The sequence below is a fragment of the Cetorhinus maximus genome, chromosome 2, assembly GCF_964194155.1.
Source record: "Cetorhinus maximus chromosome 2, sCetMax3.hap1.1, whole genome shotgun sequence".
Lineage (NCBI taxonomy): Eukaryota > Metazoa > Chordata > Chondrichthyes > Lamniformes > Cetorhinidae > Cetorhinus > Cetorhinus maximus.
This window is the reverse complement of record NC_135880.1, coordinates 96,788,551-96,806,225: the sequence shown is the minus strand read 5'-3', so window position 1 is coordinate 96,806,225 and position 17,675 is coordinate 96,788,551. Positions and strand designations below refer to the sequence as shown.

The 17,675-nt window shown below is 39.2% G+C and overlaps 1 protein-coding gene across 2 annotated transcripts in view; it reads right to left on the bottom strand.

Moving 5' to 3' along the window:
• pcsk5b (proprotein convertase subtilisin/kexin type 5b) overlaps positions 1 to 17,081 on the bottom strand; it is a 459,575-nt gene extending 442,494 nt beyond the window's left edge. Inside the window, exons 1-2 of one of the 2 annotated variants that reach the window (XM_078567301.1) lie at positions 16,460 to 17,081; positions 6,673 to 6,777 (exon numbers count right to left, since the gene is read on the bottom strand). In XM_078567301.1, coding sequence (XP_078423427.1) covers positions 6,673 to 6,777; positions 16,460 to 16,639 — 285 coding nt within the window. In that variant the 5' untranslated portion in view covers positions 16,640 to 17,081. The remainder of the gene's footprint in view (positions 1 to 6,672; positions 6,778 to 16,459) is intronic. The other variant, XM_078567291.1, reaches the window with a different exon arrangement.
• Between the last annotated feature and the right edge of the window lie 594 nt (positions 17,082 to 17,675).

Genomic DNA, 17,675 nt, shown 5'->3' with positions numbered 1-17,675 from the left:
AACATCATTCTTAGATGCTCACTTTCGCATTTCTGTGAGCAGAACATAGCAATTCCATGAATTTGAAGTTGAGGAGTACAATCTATTGAGGCACACTGTGACCAGGTGGCTTTCTCTACTACCGACTATTGACAGATTAATGAAATACTGGAAACCTGTGACAAGCTACTTTCAGAGTTTAGGTGAGGAAGAGTGCCCCAAAAAATTATGGAGATGTTTCAGGGATGAGGGGGTTGCCAATGAACCAAAGCTCTGAAACTATTCACGGACTGCATTGAAGCTTTACAGGCAATGTTCAGTGTCCTCTCGGTGTATTTTTTTTATTATGGATGTGGGCATCGCTGGCTAGGCCAGCATTTATTGCCCATCCCTAACTGCCCTTGCACAGAAGGCATTTAAGAGTCAACCGCATTATTGTGGATCTGGTAAGGACAGCAGACTTCCTTCCCTAAAGGGACGTTAGTGAACCAGATGGGATTTTACGACAATCGATAATGGTTTCATGGTCATCATTAGACTTTTAATTCCAGATTTTTATTGAATTCAAATTCTGCCATCTGCCATGGTGGGATTCAAACCCAGGTCCACAGAACCTTATCCTGGGTCTTTAGATTATCAATCCAGTGACAATACCACTACACCACTGCTGAAGAATGATCCAAATAGGAACCTGGAGAGAAGGATTTGGGAGAAGTTTTTTGGGTTTGCAGTGAATGGCAGACTGAAGCAATTAATACCAGATGTGGCAGGAAAATGTGAGAGACTTTTTAATTTTTTTTATTTAAAATAGAGTCAAAAAGTACTTGAGTGACATATATGACTTGTCTGAATATAGCTTTCACAACAGGATGTCCCTTGTAAATGCTGTATCCTTTAAAGAATTTTGTCATGTTATTCAAGCATGCTATCTTAAAGAGATTGGCATGGACGTGCTGTATGAGGAATTCAACATTGTAAAAAACGCTACATCCTCCACTGAAATGAAGCATTGTCAGAGGGGTGAAGAGAGGTTCCTGAAGCTTTTCAGCAAAGCCCAGGGAAAACAATTGATGAATATGAAGAAAATCAGCTCCTATATAATCTCTATACCATGCATAAAGAACAGCCTGAATTTTCATCATATCAGATGACTCTGAAGCCCTTTAAAAATGGCGAGCAGGTCCCAATTCTGGAATGCCCAATACCATTCCCAAGCTGTCTGATTTTCAGAAGTGCCTTTAAAGGGTGAGGGCTGGTTCCTGTCAAAAGCCCGCATCCTGCACTCCCAAACTGGCAGGCTCCATTGCGGAGATAAGCATGTCCTACTCCTCCACAATTTTCATGGAGTCAGGCAGTTTTAAGGAGTTGTGGTTCATAGCCCCTCAGAAGAGGGGTACACCATAGCCTGTATGAGAGGACCTTTTAAAAAGTAAGGTCAAAAAATCCTCATGTCCTCCAATGCCAAGTTACGCCCCCAATCCATCCCCCATGGCCACTCATACCCCAATGCAAAACTCTGCCCTTCCACCCATATGCCCATGGCCCCTTATACCCCCATGCTAAACTATGACAATTTCCTGCCCATTCTATACACTGTATAGAACCAATGAGCCCTATAGTGCCAGCAGGATGTGTTAAAAAAAAAACTAATTCATTCATAAATTTCTACTATGTTCAAAGAAAAAAGGAACTTCACTCAAAGGCAATAAAAGTATCAACAACAAAAATGCAAGCCCTTGAAATCACTTAACCTTTTGTAATTAAAACATTATGAAATTAACCCACAAAGATCAGAGAACTTGAGTTGTCAATCAAGCAAAGTTTTCTCTGGCGTGCAGGTGTTGCAACAAAACTAATAGTTCCCTGGGCTGTCAGCTAAGCTTCATTATGTATGGCCTTTGTCCTTCTATGCAGTTGAGGTTGTAGGTTTGGGATGCGCTATCGAAAAAACATTAGCAAGTTGTTGCAGTGCATCAAGTACTGATACACACTGCAACCAGGGTGCACCAATGGTGAAAGGAGGGAATGATTGAGGTCATGGATGGGGTGCAGGTAGACTAGTATTATAGGTTCACCAGTTTGGCATCTCCTATTTAGGTACACCTGCTGCTGTTCCTGCTGTGCTTGTCTCCACTTCTGTTGAAACAGGACTGATCCCCTGACTTGATATTAATGGTGGAGTGAGGGATATGCTGGATCATGAGGTTGCAGATTGTGCTGGAATATAATTCTGCTGCTGCTCTTGATGGTCCACAATGTTTCACGGATGCCCAGTTTTGAGCTGCTAGATCGATTCTGAATCTATCCTATTTAGCACAGTGATAACGCCACACAACACCATTCAGTGTGAAGAAGGAACTTTATTGCCACAAGGACTGTATAGTAGTCACTCCTATCAATATTGTCTTGGACAGATGCATCTGCAATAAGTAGACTGGTAAGGATGAGGACAAATAGGTTTTTCCTTACTGTTGGTTCTCTCACCACTTGCCACAGGTCTAGTCTAGCAGTAATATCTATCAGGACTCACCTACCTTGGGCAGTATTGGTGCCACTGAGTCACTCTTGCCAACGGTTATTGAAGCTTCCCAGGGTACATTCTGTGCCCTCGTTAACCTCAGGACCGTATCTTAAATTGCTGTCAATCACTACCACCTCGCAGCATGTGATGGATTAGTCCCATGACTTGTAGTCAGTCTAAAAGCAGCAGCAATAGGAGTCAGATCATTATTTGTATATAGTCTTAACTTCAAATAAACAACCCACATTACTGTTTCATCGATCGTTGTTATATGATTGGTACATTCATATCGAATAGAAGAATGTAACATTTCTAAGTGGTGTTCAATATGGAAGAGTACTGATTCATCAGATGAAGGAAGGAAGCCAGGAACACTGGTAATCAAGAGGAGATTTCCTTGACAATATTTGATATGTGCCATGAGACTTCATGGGGTCCAGATTCAATGCTAAGGACTCCCAGGGCCACTCCCTCCCAGCTGTGCTGCCATCTTTGTTGGGCTTGTCCTGCCGGTGGGACAGGACATATCCGGGAATCATGATGGAGGAATCTGAAACATTGACTGTAATGTATGATTCCATGACTATGACTATGTTAGACTGTTGCTTGTCTAGTCTGTGGGACAGCTCTCCTGATTTTGGCACAAGACTCCAGATGCTAGTGAGGAAAGCTTTGCAGTGTACACTGGGATGGGCATAACTTTGTTGTGTCCAAAGCTTAAGTTGATGTGTGTCTTATTATAGTCTTTCATAATGATTTGATAAAATGAGTGACTTCTTGGACCATTTCAGAGGGTAGTTAAGAGTCAACCACTTTGCTCTGCACCTAGATCATATATAGGCCAGACTGAGTAACAACAGCAGGTTTCGCTCCCTAAAAGACATCAGAGAACCTGAAAAGATCACTACCCAAGGATCACCTGATTTCTTTAGAGAATTGATGCCCCTGTCTCAAGAGGGAACACAAGGAACCTTCGAGACTGATGTTGAATCAATACCTTTCCCTGAAACTAATTTAAAAGGGTGTTATCAATTAAATGGGTCATTCAAATACTCAAGGTATGAAATTCACAACATAGGGTATATCATCCACCTTACTACTCACCTTATTTGGTAAAGGACTTTGAACTTGAGTCACATAATGAGACAGCCATGTTTGTCGTCTGTCTTTAAATCAGCAAGAAGCTGCTTGCAGAGACAATTCTACCGAAAGCAATTGAACCAGTTGCATGCCATCCAAAAAGCTAAGGTAATAAACAGCAATACCTTGAAAGTGAGAGAAGGTGGAGAGGCATTGGGAGAGGATAGTGTGGTTAACTTTATCAAACACTATGGCAAGGTCAAGGAGGAATTTAGCACCACTGCCAAAGAGGATGTTATTCATAAATTCGGTTAGGGACATTTAATGCTGTGAGAAAGGGACATGCAAAGACTGAGGGGACTTAAAGAGGGAAATGTCGTCCTTTCTGAGTCACTAAAAGCTAGCATACAGGCGCAACGAGCAGTTATGAAGGCAAATGGTATTTTGGCCTTCATCATGAGGGGATTTACTTACAGGAGTAAGGATGTCCTGCTACAGTTGCATAAAGCCTTGGGGAGACCTCACCTGGAGTACCTTGCATAGTTTTTGTCCCCTCATCTAAGGAAGGATATACTTGCCAATGAGGGAGTGCAATGGAGGTTCACCAGATTGATCCCTGGACTGGCAGGATTGTCTTATGAGGAGAGATTGAGGAGACTAGGTCTGTATCCCCTAGACTGTCAAAGAGAGGTGCCCTCATTGAAACTGAAAATTCTTACAGAGTGTGACAAGCTGGATATAGATAAAATGTTTCCCCTGGCAGGGGAGTCTAAAATGAGGGGACATGGTCACAGGACAAGGGGTAGGCCATTTAAGACTCAGATGGGGAGGAATTTCTTCACTCAGAGATCGGTGAATTTTTGGAATTCTCTAATCCGGAGGCTGTGGAAGCTCAATCATTGAGCAAGTTCAAGACAGAAATCGATAGATTTCTGGAGGCTAATGACATCAAGGGACATGGAGATAGTGCGGGAAAGTGGCATTAAGGTAGATAGATGATCAACCATGATCTAATTGAATGACAGGGCAGACTTGAGGGGCCGAATGCCCTACTCCTGCTCCTATGTTCCTAATTAGGGAAGAGATGGGCATGTGGCAACAATATATTTGAGGCACTATGAGCCAAAAAGAAGTGGTTTCTGATGACATCACTGATGGTAAAGGAAAATTTGAATTTGCTGGTCAAAGATTAAAAAAAAAGTGCTACCAAAATGTGGCATTACACCTCATTCAGCCTAGGAAGATAGTTCTAATGTCCCATAACGCAAAATATAATAATATTCAAGATGGAAGCATTGCTCAATATTTGCAGATATAGAGAAGTTAATCAAAAAAAATTTCAAGAAAAGGTAAAAAGTTTAACAATAAAAGGAAAGCATGTGGATATGGCAGTCACCAATTCCTGATACAGCAACTCAAGATATTGTTTCCAACATTGCCTTGTGTGTCTAAATTAGGCTTTAATTATGTATTTATTGTAACTATCACATTTCCCATAGTGCCTTGTTTTATAAGTAACATTAGGTTCAGTCAAATGCAGAGAGTCAAGATTTACAAAATTCCAACTGGAACTGGATTACAAAATGGACAGAAATCACAGATTTGCAAGGTATATTTTTAATATTGAGAAATTAGGTGAAGAACCACGATACGTAATGGAGCGCACCATCAAAGTTGAAAAGAATAAGAAAGAAGACAAGATAATAAGCAGCTAGTGATTAGCAATGCCCAACCTTGGTTTGAGAGACTCAAACTTGGTATCGCTCAAGACAAAGGGAAAACTGAGGAAAATAATGAGCACCAGGGCATTGTAATCCTTCAGCAGAATGAGCAGGAAATTGGTGGATCAATTTTGCCAGGGTTGCCTCTAGTTTCTGTTGTTCTATAACTTCATTCAGATCAAATTATTTTCACATGCTACAAATGTGCAATTTTACAGAATTAAAAGTTAAAAGATGATTTTTTTTTTAAAAAACACTGTTTTCCACATACTTCAAATAATTTTAGTTTATACCTCATTATCTTTCGTAGATATGAAATTCTAGGACAACAACACTGTACAGCTCAACCTTCTGATGGGCTGTACAAATAGTTCACTGATTAGCAAAAGTCAAGGTCTTATTATGGTTCCAGAGAATGGAACACAGAAATGTCCTACAGAAACAACATGATCATGAGGAGATGTCCCCTTTCTCAATTTGTTTTAAATTTGATTTCAACTGGCTCCAGACCAATTGAAGGATAAGTGCTTTCATCCTAATTTGAGATGGGATTCAGGTGTCCCAAATTATAAATCATATGGTGGTTATTTTGTGGGGTTAAATGCTAAATTTCCGCATCCTAAGTAGTAACGATTCACACAACAGAAAGAGCAAAAGTTACACAGGCATGTAAATCTTTATAATTGGTACAGATTTCTAGAATTATTTTTAGGATTGTTCTCACTACTAAATCTCTCCAATGCCACATTCTTTTTCACTTACTCAAAAGGCCACTATAATTTTCTCATGTATGTAGCTACAAATCTTCTATGATTCTACATTACAAAAATAAAGGCAGCATCACCATGGAAGATACCTTACATAAAAGAGTTTGCTGACTGCACTTCCACTACTGTGATGCTGAATAAACACTGCAGTAAACATTGTATCATTAGGTGAATTTTCCAGTGTTGACTTGGTGGCAGATTTGCACTGTCCTTATTTTGACTTTCATTGGCTGAAATACCATCTGCTCTCAAACTCCTGACTATATTACTTATATTAAATATGATGGTGAAACCCTTGAAGAGTTTGTGACTCATCAGTGCAAAATTCAAATGTCACCTTGATTAATTACAGTCAATAAATGTTCCACTCCCCTCAGTGATTTCACTATTCTACATTATCTACTGAACACTCTCCAAGTCTAACTCAGTCCTCTCAACATTGTTCCCTCTCATGGTTACCGGATAGCATATGTCAATTCTTCCAAGTTCAGCACTTAATCACAGAACATTTCCTAGTATGGCATTACTAATTAATAATAAAACAGCCCATCTCTGCTACTCATTATCGAAAGAGATAGATGAAAGGATACAAGAATTTGCACACCTTTGGTTCCATTGATATGAAGCTATGCGTTCCTCTGCTAGAAATTGTTGATCGTTTCATTGTCCTACTGTGGTAAAAGTGGTAATAGTCTTTCAAGGACCCAATCTGGAAAAGAAAGAAAATAATTCAATGCTTACATTTTCACTGAAACATTTAACTCTCTACCTTTTGTCAGTCTTGCATAAATTATTCAGTTTAATTTAATCTAGGTGATCTCAAATGTTATTCTGACCCTCAAGATCATCTTTCACAGAGAAATGCAACATGATACAAAATATACCATTATCTTTTCATAGACTCATTTAGTTTTGAAGACTATGCAATATTCCAGCCCTGGTGTAAACCGAATTTGCTTGCACACATTAAAATAATATTGACAGAAATACCTTTATGACAGGAGCTCCTTGCTGTCTCCACAAAGACAAATTTAAATACTCACAAGAGAAGCACATAAAAGTGCAGCTTACTGTGATATTAAAAAAGGGTCTGTCAATTGCCACCACCCAGACTATTAGCAGCAGCTGTAGAAGGTTTGTTGACAAACCTCACAGCTCACAAAAAACATTTTGCTCGTGGCAAAATTTTCCACACAACACAAGGACTTGAAGATACTTTACAATTTAAATCCTTTTATATAAATATCTATTGACAGCAAATTAAGATTGCTCAGCTGCATGTGCCTACATGATTCAGCTTGTTGACTGGTCATCTTTTGGGCATTTTAATCTGATTGGTACATACTTTGTGTTTTTATCAATTTCAGCTCTGCACTAGATATTCTTTGGAGTTGAACGTGACTGATGGTGGTGGACCCCATGTCCTATGATCAGAGGTCACTCCTCCTGATCAATATCTAGTCATAAAAGAGTCATAATGCAACTAAAAATGGGATACTGCATTTTCAAACACACACTCACGTTTCTCCTACATTCTAAAGGTGCACTGTTGAACACTCTAGGGAGTGAGGCCATTATAATTTGTTATACAATATGAATAGACCAATATTTACAGTGAATTTGAATCTTTTTTGCAATACTCCTCATAATATAGAAAATAAAGCAGGCTACACAATCCATTAAATGCACTTTTCTGAATCAATTGTCTGAAGTTGCACGAAACCTAAGTAAGGAGTTCCCACTCACTGTATTTGACTTCTACTCTGGATTTTTGTAGATTTTTTTAAGCATGCTGTACTGGAGGCCAAAGGTTTGACCTCTGTCTGACCCAGATCTGCATGCCTAGGAATTGCCCAGTGAAGTTGCCAATTGAGACTGTTCCCAAGCTCCCTGCTGTCAACTTCCATTGAGCTCATATGAATGAAGTGATTCCAATACATTGTGAGTGACTGTTTGCTGGAAAGTCTTAAATTGTCCATTGCATAATATCATACATGGGAAGTAGTATTCTGGGTAGGTATTCATTTCAATCTAGTCCAAATTCTCAGAAGTTGGGCTTCGGAGATCAATTCATTCTCCAAGGACGGAGGGACCAAGTGATACAAACTTGTTAATTTAACATCAAGTTTGGTGAAATTTTTGAAATCTATCAAAGACAGAGGGAACGAGTACATGGACAATTCTCAACTAATCAAAGGCAGTGAGTCAGCATGGATTTCTGATGGGAAGGTCATGTCTGATGGATATGGTTGAATTTTTTGAAGAGGTCATCAATATGATATATATGAGAGTATCAATGATGCTGTCTGTACAAGCTTCCAGAAGGCATTGGATAAAGCGCTGCGCAAGAGATTAGCAGCAAAATTAAGGCAATAGTAACCTTGTGACATGAGTTAGTAATTGGCCTGGAGGTAGGAGAGAATAGGGATGAAAGGTTTGTTCTCTGTCAGGCATATGCATTAGTAACAAAAATAAAAGTAAAAATACCTGGAAAAACTCAGCAGGTCTGGCAGCATCTGTGGAGAGGAACACAGTTAACGTTTCGAGTCCGTATGACTGTTGAAGAGTCATACGGACTCGAAACATTAACTGTGTTCCTCTCCGCAGATGCTGCCAGACCTGCTGAGTTTTTCCAGGTATTTTTATTTTTATTTTTGTTTTGGATTTCCAGCATCCACAGTTTTTTGCTTTTATCTTATATACATTAGTAAGTTTGTAAAATTATGAAATGTACCGCGGTATAAGGAGCTTAGCACCAACTATGTTGTTTGCAAAAACAAGTAGGACAAGTTATTGACAACTCTCATCATCATCCTTTCTCTGAAAAAAATGGCACACAGTTCTAATGGCACTAGCCATCCTCGAGTTCCACATCATACCTTTTTGAGTACAATTCTAGACATGTAACCATGGGGATAACAGTTAGGTACAATGTTGCCCTCAGCCACTGTTCATACAAATTGGATTCACTAGGCATTAAACAGGAACCTCGTCCAAGTCCATTTCCAAGGGACAGCAATTAGTGTCCTCAGTAGCAAAAAAAGAGGCAGTCATCCTAGCACACACTTCTCTGTTCCTAGTCTGGATGGCTATTTGAGTTCTCTTCAAACCCTAAGAGGAACATGTTGGTGCTTCAAATTATTTCAGATTAAGTTATAGGACCGAGCAGTTTAAAGCATGGCACTGTGGGTCCCATTAAGTCACAAGGTCTAGTTTACAAAGAGGCCCCATGAGAAAGATAACAACAAGATAAACAAAAACCTGCAGATTAACTATTACAAAAACATTTGATTTCTGGGAAAGAAAAACATCCACTTGTTGATATAAATTGTCTGCTGAAAAGCAGTTCACTTCACAAAGGTTACTGGGATATGAGTTGAGAGAAGCTAATCGCATAAAGAACAAGAGAATCAAATGCAGATTCTTAATAAAAAAGAAAATGGACAAACAATGTTCCTTGCAATTTTATTGGGGTTGGGGGGAGATAAAGAAAGAGAGGTCAGTTTATTAGGATATGGAACGTAATTCACCCCAGAGTCACTTGGTGAATTTACTCCTCCAGATTTACAGCTCACTTCCACCAACTCAGGGCCACTAAGGATGAGCAATAAACACAATATCCTTCCGGCATCACCCACATCAAGAACATCTTAAAACAGATGATCGAGAGATGAGGAAAGAATCAACGTTATCATCTTCAATCAATCTACATGTGTTGATTGTTCCAAGTAGCCACAGATTTCATAATTTGCTCGTTTTTCTTCAGAATAAATTATGGAGAAGAAAGAGCAACGATACGACAAAATATTGATAAGACTGCCACACAAAAGTAGGCATACAAGGTAACTAAAATGGCTTCATTGCTTATAGAAGTAGCGAGCATTCTGTGATAAGGCCTCCTGAGTACAATAATTTATTGAAGATGTCAATGTGGAACCCAGATTGGTACAGTATTAATTATGCCTTTTATCTTTAAAAAATAGCTTATTAATAAAGCAAATCGAGTACATTAGAAGCAACCTGCACCAAATATCAATAAACTATCGACTTGCACAAACAGCCTTGTGTAAACAGAAGCTAAAGACTGCAAATATGAACAAGTTTAGCACCTGTAACTGTTAGGTTGTGTTTGATATTGAAGGGCCATAATACTTTTGGCCATTTTTTTAAAAAATTAAGCATTGGAAGGAGCAATTCAATAGCCAGTTGTGTTCCAATATCAATTAAGATAAGAGCACTTCTAGGCAGTCAGTTACATGATAGATATGAGCTATTCTGCTTGATTATAAATTACAAATGCAATTCTGGTTTAAGCCAAATCCATCCGTCGACATCATACTGGAAACACTGAAATAAGTGGCAGACGGAAGTTTGTACAAGTATGTACAATCAACACATGTTAAATCTCCTCCATACAATTGCAATGAAATAGGGTTCTGCAGTTTGAATTGATTCTTAAAGCATTCTCAATGTCTTGCCAAAAGCATTTTCTTATATTACCACATAATCTAAAAGAGAACATATATAAAAGTGAAGTATAAAAGGGAGTAGAGTAACAGGTTTCATAGTCATCATAAATTAGATTTGACATTCAGTTCCGTCATGAAGGCAAGTCAAGTCATATTTCTGATTCAACAGTATTTAACAGACAAAAAGTAAAAGAAAGGAATATCCTATATTCTGGATTAAGATCTAATAGAATGACCCAAATTTCCTTTTCTATTTGTCTTACATTTGTGTAAGTATTATCAATAGTCAATATCTTTTTATTCTAAGTTCTCTAAATATTTTGAAAATACATTTTCTGCTCATCAAGGTTGACATTCGGAAGCAGCACTAGAACTTTTGTCCCTGTTTTAAAATATAGTGATAGGTATACAGGCTAGTTGCAATATAGAATTCCCCCTATATTACTCAAACACAGTCATTAGACCTTACTGTATCAGTGAGATTGCCATTTCAGACAACAACCACTCTTGGGGTAACCAAATAAAACTGACAATTAATAATGAATAGTGGATAATTTAAAGCACAAGCACATTCTTGCCAACAATTCTGAATTCAATTTAAACCACGGAAAACGGTACAGCATCCTAATTCACACCATCAATCTCCTAAATAAGATATATTTTAATTGGAAACATTGTATTAGGATAATTAGATGGGAGCAATTTTCAGATTTCAATCCTAATTTAATCCATCATTTTATAAATCAGAACATAGTGCTATTCAACCACAAGTGGCAGCTACTAACTTCAGGTGAAGGAAACAATATTTAAATATCCCTACCCACATCCAACATGTCACACATGGCATTTTCGCTGAAAATTGGCAACTAAAGCTCTTTTAAAAGACATATAACTGAAACATTCTAGTTCAGGAACTGGTATCTAGGTTGACCATTTGTTGTGTGCCAACTGAAATCATACTGGAGCCAATGTGAAAGTGCATGCAGACCCCTTCCTTCTAGATAGTGTGAAAAGCAAAACACAAGTATTGATGATACTCCCGTTAAAATTACAAAGTTTGGGGTGGAAATTGATCCCAAGCTACTAAGATAATAACTGAAAGCACATACTCTATGTCCTCTAAATAAAATGTTTAGATATTATCTGAGTGGTGAAACTAGTCAAATTCGCTCCTTTGACTTAGTGGATAAATTCACCAGATATTGTTGTACAAGTAGTTTCCAGGTTCAATGTATGGTTTGTACTGAGTTAGTAAATGAGAGCCCAGTAGCAGTAAGAACACCACAACTGGGCCCAGCACCTCCAGGCAAAGGGAAGCAAGTGATAACAAGAATAGGAAGGGCAAAGTGTATTAAAACACAAGTTATGCCAAAATAGATTTTAGAAGGGCAGTTTCTTCGAAAATCGTTTTTATTCTAACAGTGCACTAATTGTGGCAACAATCATATTTTCAACAGGAAAATGGCTTGTGATTTATGAACTATGTTCAGAATACAGATTTTTAGCTTATCATTTATTTATGAGCAAAATGTAGATTTAATTAATACAGTAGTTTTGGGATCAGATCGAGGGCAAGTTGTCATAACACAGAAGCAGAGGAATCAAGAACATCTTCAACATTGTTCAGTAAAAGCAGTAGTCGCAACGATAAAAAACTATTTTTTTCTATAATTTATTTACATAACAGAAAAGGTATACCTTAATGAATGATTAATAACAGTGATAAGATGTTTGCTGCTAATTAAAATCGATACTACCAAAGGCTATTCATTTAGGTATAATTCACTTCCTTACTACAACAATCTATCTAGTCCAAAACTCTTTGCACATTCAACACTCAGACAAGTGTTCCTAGTAGATAAACAATCTTTACAAATGAAAGAACATCTCAAAAGGGGATAAATATTTTACAAGAAGCAGACTAACAGTTGAATATATGTGATCATAAAAAATATAAATTATAAAATATACTCATCAACCCAAGTGATTAGTTTTTTGTCCTTCTCCCACTAAAATAAACTGTAGACGCTTCAGTTATATTGTTTCTACAAACCAGAATCTGAAACAATTGATTCTTGCAATGGTGGATGCCTTCAGTTCAAAGAGTTATGCTGATCAAAGAATAATGGCACTATGCATATATGCATTAGATAATCCAGTATCAAATCCAATTTACAATTATATTGTAACCAACTGCTTTTGCAAACATGACATGAATTAATGCATCATGTTCCATTCATTTTGATTTAGTTCTTTTGTAAATAAGCAATACCAATTGTAACTCTAAATATATACTGGGTAAAATCATCACTAACGGTTATATTAAGCCCAAACAACCAGGAATATCCCAACCTGGGTACACTGTATCTGCAGCCCCTGCTGAAAAGTACACTTGTGGACACAGAGTGCAAGCAGGATCAGGCATAGCTAGGATACTCAACATATTTAAATATCCGAACACCAATAAGCTCAGATATGAAAAATTGGCTCTTCATTGAGGCACTGGAGGATTGTCACATGTGGAACTATAGGCCAGCATGAGTCAGCACATTCAGAAGATGGAAAGGATTTAAAAACAACTGTTAAGCAACAGACTGCATTTCAGAGCAATTCCAGTTTCCAAAGTAGGGTAACCAAGATAAAAAAGTTTAAGCTAGGCTGCTTGAGATAACTCCAAAAGTCTTCATGGTGTAGTTTGTTGACAAAATTAATTCTGACTTCATCCCTCAATCCAGTACAGTGAATAAGCACATCTCATGGTACAGCTCTACTGTCTCAGAAGTTGAGACATTATTTCAAGTTATCGCTTCTTGGAATTATGAGGATGACTCATTACAATGACGCAGTACAATGGTTGACAACAACCCTCAAGTGCCTCTCACAAGTAGCCACGTGAGCCAAGGCAGTAAATGTTAGCACACATTTCAACTAAACCATAGCAAAACAGATTCTGTCCCCACCAGACGCCCATTCTCACATATTTTCACTCACTAGATAGCCATAGATCCCACCGCTGATTATTGATTTTCTCCACTAATAAGGCCAGGGACACTGAAACCAATTGTAATGCTCTGAACACAACAGCTTAGGTATTTTAACTCAATGCAGAACCTCAGCCTTCCTGATTTATATGCCTCAGTGCATTTTACTAGTAAATTAGGGAAAAGCAAGTTTCTCACTTCAATTCCTGTTTGAATTAATTTAGTGAATTCAAGCGGGAAGTTATGCTTCAATTGCTATAATGTCTTTGGGTTAGGTGTGGACTAGGTAAGAAATAAAAAGTGTGCATGTGACAATACCAAATTTGAACAGCTGACTAACACTCATCGTCCAGCACAGACATGAAGACTGGTCTCTTGGTCAACAGCTGCTTGCCATCACCACCTGTCAAACTATGCTTTGAAGAATCCCATTCTTCATAAAAAGGAAAATGAAAGAGAAAAAAATCCTTACAACATGTCAGCTGTGGCTCAGTGGTAGCACTCTCACCTGTGTCAAAAGGTTGTGGGTTCAAGTCCCACTCCAGAGACTTGAACACAACAATCTAGGCTGACACTCCAGTGCAGCACTGAGGGAGTGCTATAACCTTAGAAGAGTTATCTTCCAGACGAGACTTTAGACTGAGGCCCCATCTGCTCTCTCAGGTGGGCGTAAAGATTCCTTGGTGCTATTTTGAAGAAGAGCAGGTGAGTTTTCCCCATTGCCCTCACCAATATTTATCCCTCAATCAACATGGCAAAAAACAGATTATCTGGTCATTATTACATTGCTGTTGTGGAAGTTTGCTGTGATCAAATTGGCTGCATTTCCCACATTACAACAGTGATTACACTTCAGAAGTACTTATTAGGCTGTGAAGTGCTTTGGTGATCATGGAAGTCACTATGTAAATGCAAATTTCTCTTTCTTTAAACCCTCATAATCCTCCGAGATATCTGCGCTCCTCTAATCCTGGCCTTTTGAGCACTCCTGATTTTTCGCTTTACCAAGCCTACAGTTGCCTAGGCCATAAGGTTTGAAATACTCTCCCTCCAACCCCTCACACCTCTACCTCACTTTACTGCTTAAAACAAAGCTTTACTGCTTTGACAAAGCTTTTTATCACCTGACCTAATATCTGCTCATGTAGCTCAGTCATTTATGTTTTATGATGCTCCTCTGAAGTACCTTGGGATATTTTCATACACTAAAGGCTCTATATAAGTTAAATTGTAAAGTGAGTGCTGAGCTACGTTCATGCTGAACCAAGCTTTCACCCATAATTTGGAAAATTGACAGGAGTAGAATGACATTCTACTGAATTATTCCTAAATAGACAGAAAAGCAGTGGTGATCTGCATATTCTAGTACATCTGAATGCTTTTCCACATCTTAAATTTCACACTTAATACATAAAGATTGCCCTATTTACCTATGCCCTTACCATCATTGGCTCCCCATGCACTTCCGAATTTAAAACCTTTACTCATAAAACCACCTTACTATTCCACAATTGCTTTAGCACAAGCACTCTTCTGAGTGAGGCTTGACATCCCCCTCCCTCTGCTCCACCTTCGGTGGTAGGTCCCACAGGCATATAGCCCGTACTCAATCTCTTTCTCACATTGTTATCTCACTTCCCACCCTCAAAGCCTATCTGGAAACCGAACTCTTCAAGCCTGCATTCAGTTATCATTCAACTCTTAACGTGACATCTCTGCTTCAACCTCAATCACTTTAGAACATACCACATTTGTCAAGGAATACCGATGCAAAAATCATACTGCTCGGATGTTGAATGACACCTGTGTACAGGACAAACAATCTGTTGTGGAAAGGAGACGGTAAAAAATATTGCAGCTTTAAACAAAGCAGATGTGAAAAAGAAAAAAAAAGTGTTGCCAGATAAAGGGAGACCCATAGGCGAAGCTAAATTCTTCACTGGAACTCAGTTGATATCCAGATTGAACTTGCATTAAACCAGCTCGCAGTGTCCCATGTGATCAGGGTGGAGATTCGGAATAGTTAAAGCTTGAGCTTTGGTATTAAAAAAAGACAATCAAAAGGGTCAACCTTTAAAAAGGTGAGGCGAAAGCGTTGTCCTGCTGGAGCCGGGCGCTATTTAACTGGCGCTAATGAAGTGCCATCTCTTTGAAGGCGGAGCCGCGACAATCTCAAAGTCCGCTCGCTCATTTCGAAACAGCGGGAAGCTTCCCGAGCTCCAGAGTAACTAACTCTACCTGATAAATCAAACCTTGGGTCGCTTTTTTTTGTGCGTTCAGTCTTCCTGATCTACACTTCTCCTGCTGGCCCCTCTCAAAATGTATATTTTAAAAACACACCGGCAGCACTCGAACACATTATTTGGAAAAAAAAAAGAACAGAGTGTGTCCGGTCCGGGTCCGGTTCCGGCCAGGCCCGGCCCGGCCCCCTCGCGGCTGTCCCTGTCCGGATCCCATGCCCCGCTAGTCCAGCCGCATCACACACCTGTGCTAATCCACCTGAGAAAAGAGTCGGTTAAAATCTCCCTCCTTGGAAGGCCAGGTGTGACCTGGAAACCTTTAACCTGTTCCAAGTCCAATGAAATACTTTGCGAAAGGATCCCAAACATCTAACGTTATAAAAAAAAAGTTAACGTTTTATAGAAGAGTTTTAAAAACGTATATAGAATGTAGCCCAATTAAAATAATTTCGTCAAGACAACCACTCATTACAAACTAAGTTCATTATTCATCTTGAATTACAATCTATTTTATCCGACGGAGGGTCATAACTTAAAGCAACAAATCTTCCCCCCGCCCCCGGTCCAATGCTACTGTCGGTCTGAGAAAATAACATCTAAACCTGAGCGATAGAGTTACAGATCAGCGACATGTTCCTAACATAGAGGGACAAGAAGTCGGATTATCTGTTTAGAATAAATTTGCTCCAAAAGCACCTTACCTGTCCCAAGTTTCTGTATCCGTATTTACTTGCTATTGTATTGGCTTCTTCGCTCCCCCCGGTTATCCTCACAGCCCAGTGGTTCGTGTACATCAGAGTTCTGGAAAAGGGGAGCAGAACCCCCAGAAATAACACCAGCGAAAAGACAAGATCCCAGCACCACTTCGCCATTCGGCCCATCTTTTTGGGGTTAAAAAAAATCTGAAGTCCAGATCCTCTCACTCAATTTCCGTGTTAAATTTCAGAGACGGGCAGATAAAGCGTGTGTCCTCTCAAGTCTATCCTCTCTAAACAAACTCGTCCACTCCACCAAAAGCACGATAATCCGTTCTTCATGAATCTTTCTTTCTTATTTAGTCGGGCTTTTTGATGATAAACCAGGTGGAATGAGAGAGAAAGGCTGGGGCGCCAGTCAGTGCCTGTGGTTTGAATGTGCTCCGCAGACCTGAGCAGATTTATGAGCTGCTGTGGTTCCCACTGGTGCAGCTATTGTGTCTGTGTGGCTCTATCTTTGTGCACGCCTGTGTATTATATACATAAACCTGCGGGTATGAGTAAGTGCGCTGTTCGCAGCTCGCTAGCTGTTCTGTTCCTCACTCAGATAAGCTCTGCCTTAAGATGGCCACAGCGCCTCCTCCAACTCTACCGGTAACTCAATTAACCCCCAGCCCCCTCCTCCGCCAGGGAAATCTACGAAATAGGACTTCCCCCTGGTCCTAGTGCTCTCAGCTTCCATCTGGATTTTATTTTACACATATTGTAAATTTCTACCAAACCAAGCACATTGAGATTTCCCCCTTCCTTTTCTCGAGAAAGAAAACAGTTACTGCAAAGGGGTTCCAGACTTGCACAAGGAGAGGGACATGGGTCTGTCAATCTCTCCTGTCTCCACACAGCCATGTCATACATTAACATTATAAGCTGTTATTACTTTAATTTTAGAAATAATTATACGATAGATAGATAGATAGATCGATCGATCGGGGGAAACCATACTTTTCCCCGTCATACTTAAGGCGGCAAGAAAACAACTGTGAACTCTCACTAAGAATGCTAGGGAGAAATAGCAGGTGATGTGAAGCTAGGAGACAAATGAAATCCCTTACATTACATCACAAAAATGTTATTGATGTCGTAGCCCACACACTTCAGCCAAATTAACATTACAATCCTTTGATTTCAGGAAAACATATGCCAGCAAAAATAATATCGACCC